The 5,809-nt window shown below is 48.3% G+C and overlaps 1 protein-coding gene across 1 annotated transcript; it reads left to right on the forward strand.

The window, feature by feature from the left end:
- The first annotated feature begins 1,519 nt into the window (after positions 1-1,519).
- Positions 1,520-4,789, forward strand: LOC124690942 (wall-associated receptor kinase-like 8). The gene is made up of 6 exons (XM_047224256.1): positions 1,520-1,707; positions 2,005-2,420; positions 3,234-3,419; positions 3,583-4,542; positions 4,664-4,676; positions 4,771-4,789. Exons 1-6 carry the CDS (start codon positions 1,520-1,522, stop codon positions 4,787-4,789), a joined length of 1,782 nt encoding a protein of 593 aa, XP_047080212.1.
- The last annotated feature ends 1,020 nt before the right edge of the window (positions 4,790-5,809 follow it).

Here is a 5,809-nt window from a genome sequence, read left to right on the forward strand (position 1 = left end):
TCCTATAGGAATCTTGTAGTGTAATTCCTATAGGAAAAAAACATTAGTTCATACCTCATGGAAAAATTCCATTGCTACAATCAAACAAACTTCATCTTCCTATAGGATTCAAGTAGACATGCCATTCCAATCCTACCTTTCCCATTCCAAATCAAAGGAGCCCTTAGTCTCGCCCTCTAGCCTACTCTCTATCCGGCCTTCCCTCTCCCCGGACAGGATCTGCAGGTGGTGGTGGCGCATCGGGAATGGACAGAGGCGGCACAAATTTTTTTTTTGGAAGAAACAACTTAGTGGGGAATACCTCCAATCGCGGTCAGGCCTCCTTGCGCGCGGGTGAGGGAGGCAACGATGAAACTGTTGTCGATGTCGAGCCCGCTTCACGTATGCAGAACTGGTGAGCCGGCCACCCATGTTGATGAGCTCCCGATTTTACAGATCGATGGAGGAAGCCTCGCCATGCCGAGCGGGGTCGAGGATCATTGGCGGCACTAGGAAGAGAGAGGCTGGTGGGAGGGAGTATCTAGGGCAGCGAGCAGAACCAGACGCCACGGAGAAGACGGGCCGCCACCACCGCGCCACCTAGAGCCGCACGCACGCCACTGAGCGGACGAAGAGGATGAACAGAAAACCATTAATCGACCTACCGCCGCAAGCAAAGAAATATGGAAGAAAAACCGAACCCCCGTCAAACAACCCAAACCGACCACGTGACCTCTCTCCTCGGCCACGCACGCACACAGGACACGTACGCGTGCGAGGGAATCCTATGGGACCCGCGAAAACGACGTGCGGAGCGTCCAGGAGCGCGCAACCCTGGATAAGTCTAAGTGGAGCTAGCTAAATGTGCGCTGCCTTGGCCTGGTCGTCTGTGACCGTTGAGGAAAGGCTGCACAGGTTGTTTAATCGTGGTGTGCATGCAGGTAGCCAGTAGAGTGATTAGTGGATCAAATAGATTAGGAGGGAAGTAGTTGCGCACGTTCTCGACGTGAGCATACGAAGCGGATCAGAGCGTTGGCCCTAACCGTGTTAGCTGCTGTATTTATACCTTCCATTGACTAATGAAAGTAAGGTCTGGGGCAGAGAAAAGATGTAGCCACGGTGGTAGCAAAGGAGGAAGTTTGGGCAAAGCTTTTATTTGTTCTTCCTTGGTGTATGTGTGTGCGTGTGAGTCTTCTTCTTCCTTGGGCCAAAGCTATCAATTTATGGGTGACGTGGCTTGAAACCAGCACCTCAGGATAGAAACCGCGCCGAAAAACTTTGCCGGACGCTGTATGGGAGGAGGCCGAGAGTGGACGCGCTGACACCACAATAAGCTCATTGAAAGCGCTGCTTTGTCAGCGGTGGAGATGGACGACTCAACAACCAGCCAGACTTGAAGTCAACGTCTACTTGCCTACTTGGCCTTTCCCAGACCGGATCATGAGTTAATGACTCGCGTCAGGTCAACGCATCTACCCCCAGCCACGCCATATACTTAATCGAATCGAAGCTGAGCAAAGCAAGCAACAACATGGCAAGAATGCCGACCACTGTACTGATGCTGATCGTGTTGCATTCGCTGGTGGCCGCGGCGTCCGCTCAGCAACAGCCGTCCATGGCGCTGCCGCGGTGCCGCGAAACGTGCGGCAACGTCACAGTCCCCTACCCCTTCGGCATCGGCGCCGGCTGCTACCGCGACGACGGCGTCAGTGGCTTCCAGCTCGAGTGCGACGACTCCGGCCCTTCCCCACCGCGCCTCACCATCGAAGGCCGTGGCTTCCGTCTCGCCGCCATCTCGCTCACGGACGGCGAAGCCACGACCTACCTCAACGCGACGCGCAGCTGCTACAACTCCACGCGCGGGTTCGTCGACGGGAAAATAAACACGTACATGGGCATCATCGACAGCCCCTACCTCTTCTCATTCACCAAGAACCGCCTCGCCGCGATCGGCTGCCCCAACCTCGGATACTTCGTCGATTCTGACGGCTACTATGTCAACGGCTGCATGGCCGTGTGCCGGCCGTACAAGTACGCCAGGCCGGGCCCGTGCAACGGCGTAGGGTGCTGCCAGACCGCGATATCTTCGGGGCTGAACTACTTCGAGCCGCACCAGCGCAACTTCCCGCCGGAGGCGCGGGGTATGGAGTCGTTTGCTGTTGAGGCCACGTCCTGCCACTACGTCTTCCTCGTCCAGACGGAGTGGTTCAGCTACAGCGACCGCGTCTTCCTAAACCGCACCGATGATTTTGACGTGCCCGTCGTGCTCGACTGGGCCGTCCGGAACGTCCGCAACTGCAGCGCCGCCAAGCGAAACGCGACGGACTTTGCGTGCCGTGGTGAGCACAGCGAGTGCTATAATGTCACCAATGGTGCCGGGTACCGCTGTAACTGTTCCACGGGCTTCCAGGGCAACCCCTACCTCGACAACGGATGCACAGGTAAACATCGGGACATAATCGAATTCTTATTTTTACATCTTCTTACGTCTTCATCTCTACCCCCCCCCCCCCCAAAGTGTTGTTGGGCCGGTAAAGTTGTTTTATTCCAAAAGTGTGAGTCATGAGGTTTGTAAGGACATGTACAGTGCTGGGGAAGACTACCTTCCCTTGTGCCTTCCACGTCAGCAAAAGAAAGCAAGAGAAGGCCAAGAAAACATATCATACAATGCTTGTCCCTACAGTTATCTCTAGCGATTCAACAACTTGCAAAAAAGTAGGGATCAACAATAAATAGCATCATTGTAGACTGCTGTGTTACGCTGATAATTGCAAATGCTAGGTTTAGTCCATCAAATACAAATGAATCTTCATCTTGTAGCACTGACCTGCCATTAGCAGATTAAAATATGAACTACAAAAAATATGTCTATCTTTTATCTTGGAGCAGATGGACAATAGCTGTACAAAATTCTTGGAGCAGATGAATAGCTGTACAAAATAAAAGCTTCAAAATTGTATAGAAACGACGTCTGAAGCAAAGGAAACTAGCAGCGCATCACCAATCAACTAGAATGAAAAAAAGATAAAGAAGAGAAGATCTACACATCGAGTATAAGGAGAAGGTGTGACCAATCTGCTGGAGAAGGTAGATTGGGGCTTCGTGTTGGGCCAAAATGGCATCGATGGCAACCCATGCCTGTCTGTTGGATGCCAATGTTCGTGACACATGACGGTAGAATGAGTACTGTTATAGATAGGTATATATATATGCACCTGATTATTTGTTATCTTATTCAACTGATGTAATTACAGACATCAACGAGTGTGTACTTCGAGAGCAGAATCCGGCGTCGCGAACTAAGTATCCATGCTCGAGTGAAGGGGTCTGCATAAACAATATAGGTGACTATGACTGTCCATGCAAGCGTGGAATGAGTGGTAACGGCAAAATAGGAACCTGCCATGAGAAATTCCCCCTGCGAGCAAAGGTGGCTGTAGGTAAGTTCAAACCACTTAAGTGTTAATTACTTCATTCGATGTGAAACTTGGGTCGAAATCATAGACAACATTTTGTTGGTACCTTTACCATAAACAATAACCCTCTTATAACTTTTGATCAAATGATAAAAAATAGGATGGAAAATTATCTTTGCACGTGCAGGTGTTATAGGTGGTCTTTGCATCAGCGCTGTTCTTGTACTCTTGATGGTTTTCCTGATTGAGAGGAAAAAGATGAGGGATTTCTTCATAAAAAATGGTGGGCCTATACTAGAAAAAATTAACAGCATAAAGATCTTCAAGGAGGACGAGCTGAAGAGAATTACAAAAAACTATAGTGATACTCTTGGAAGTGGTGCCTTTGGTGTGGTATACAAGGGGTTTCTTGATGACAAACAACCGATTGCTGTGAAGAAGTCCAAACATACCAATAAGGCACAGAAAGAACAATTCGCCAATGAAGTCATTATCCAATCAAGGGTCATCCACAAGAACATTGTGAGGCTCATAGGGTGCTGTCTTGAGGTTGATGTTCCTCTTTTGGTCTATGAGTTCGTCTCCAATGGTAACCTTGAAGAAATTATCCATGACAAGAGCAAGGTTTCTCTCACAATGGAACAACTTATAGTCGTTGCTGCAGAATCTGCGGAAGGTCTAGCTTATATGCACTCTAAGACCTCTACCAACATTCAACATGGTGATGTTAAGCCTGCAAACATACTTTTGGATGATAATTTGGTACCCAAATTATCGGACTTTGGAATATCAAGGCTAATTGCCAGAGGTAATGATGAGTGCAGTGAAGAGGTCATTGGTGACAACAATTACATGGATCCTGTCTATCGTGAAACTGGTCGGTTGACCAACAAAAGTGATGTTTATAGTTTTGGTCTTGTGCTATATGAGCTTATTACTGGAAACAAAGCAATTTGTTCTGGTAATTGCAGCTTGGTGATAAATCACCTGGAGAGTTACATTAAAAACAAAAAAACAAATATGAGGTCTTATATAAACATCAAACAAGACGAAGATACTGAGCTTCTTTCATGTCTTGCTGAGATCGCCAGAGAGTGCTTATCCGGTGATGTGGATCAAAGGCCAGAGATGACGGATGTAGCCGAAGGTCTCCAAAATATAAGGAAGTGGTATACCCACAAGTCGCCATATCCTTAGTTGGCTGCGTCTAGATAAACATGTTACAGGGCCTTAAACTTATTTCCATGTTTAGTTTTTCTATTCACCAGTTTCTATTACTAGGTAATCAGTGCCTTGCACGGTACCCTAGTTGTTTCAGATTGAGTCATGCTAAATTTATAACTTACGCTATTGAATAGTGATTTGATGTTTCCAGGTTTGTATCTAGCGACTAGCGTGTCTCCTCCATTTGTTATTGGGTACATCTCTTCACTTTTATTTGCATGTTTTTTGTCCCTGTAAAGATCGTGTCTGTTTGTTTTACCACTCTATGTGGTTTTATTACATGTCATTTTAACGTGTTCTATTGGTATGACTTTTTTACGAATTTTTTTTGAATGGTCACCAGGGGGAGAAGACCCTCCACCTAAATTTGTATTCAAAGTTGCCTATAAGGCTTTACAGCCTATTACAAGATAGGTGAGTTCAAGTGAACCAGAAGTTTACAAGGAGAAACTGGTAGAGAGATAAATCAAAATCCCAACACACACAAACACACATAGAGCTAGAGCTGGGGAGGGAAGGTTTTCTAGGTGCAACTTTGAGAAGCACTACCGGCGTGCTTGCATGGCGATCATCACCACAGAGACATGCATAGGTAGTGCCTTGAGGAGTGCCACTGACGCCATCAAAGGGTATCACATTCCCGATACTTAGTAGATTGCAGCACCAACACCTTCTTGCATGGCGACTATCCACTGGAAGGCAGACCATGATCATAAGAGGGCCAACGAGTGAAGCTGACATAGTCGAAGGGTCTGCTCCGCGAGAGAACGATTGTTATGGTCGGTCTGACCTATACACTCAGGAAGCCCACTAGTGGCTAGTTGTGGGCTTAGCCCAAGTAAATTAGGGGCTTAGTCCAAGTAAATTAGGGTTTAGAGGAGGTCGTCCTCCTATATAAACATACCCTTCGTGATTAATCAGACAAATATTCAGTATCATACTGTCTCGTCTCCTGAAGGGAGATGGGATACCCCCGCGCCCAGCCGCACCCAACCCTAGCCGCCGCCTCCTTCCTCTGCGACGGCGCCCAGCCCTCCAGCCTCTCCGCCCTCACTTCCACCCTTACAACCTCCGCTCTAGACCCGGTAGAACCCTAGCCCCTACCACTTTGGTATCAGATTGCCTAGGTCTAATGGGCTCCAACAGCCTCCCCGTCGAACCCATCACCGCCACGTCCGCCGCCGCCACCA

Source organism: Lolium rigidum, chromosome 2, assembly GCF_022539505.1.
Source record: "Lolium rigidum isolate FL_2022 chromosome 2, APGP_CSIRO_Lrig_0.1, whole genome shotgun sequence".
NCBI lineage: Eukaryota > Viridiplantae > Streptophyta > Magnoliopsida > Poales > Poaceae > Lolium > Lolium rigidum.

Coding starts and splice junctions, on each gene's coding strand:
- LOC124690942 (XM_047224256.1), top strand. CDS start 1,520: ATGCCGACCACTGTACTGATGCTGATCGTGTTGCATTCGCTGGTGGCC. Junction 1,708..2,004: donor AGTGGCTTCCAGCTCGAGTG/CGACGACTCCGG, acceptor CGTGTGCCGGCC/GTACAAGTACGCCAGGCCGG. Junction 3,420..3,582: donor GCGAGCAAAGGTGGCTGTAG/GTAAGTTCAAAC, acceptor TTGCACGTGCAG/GTGTTATAGGTGGTCTTTGC.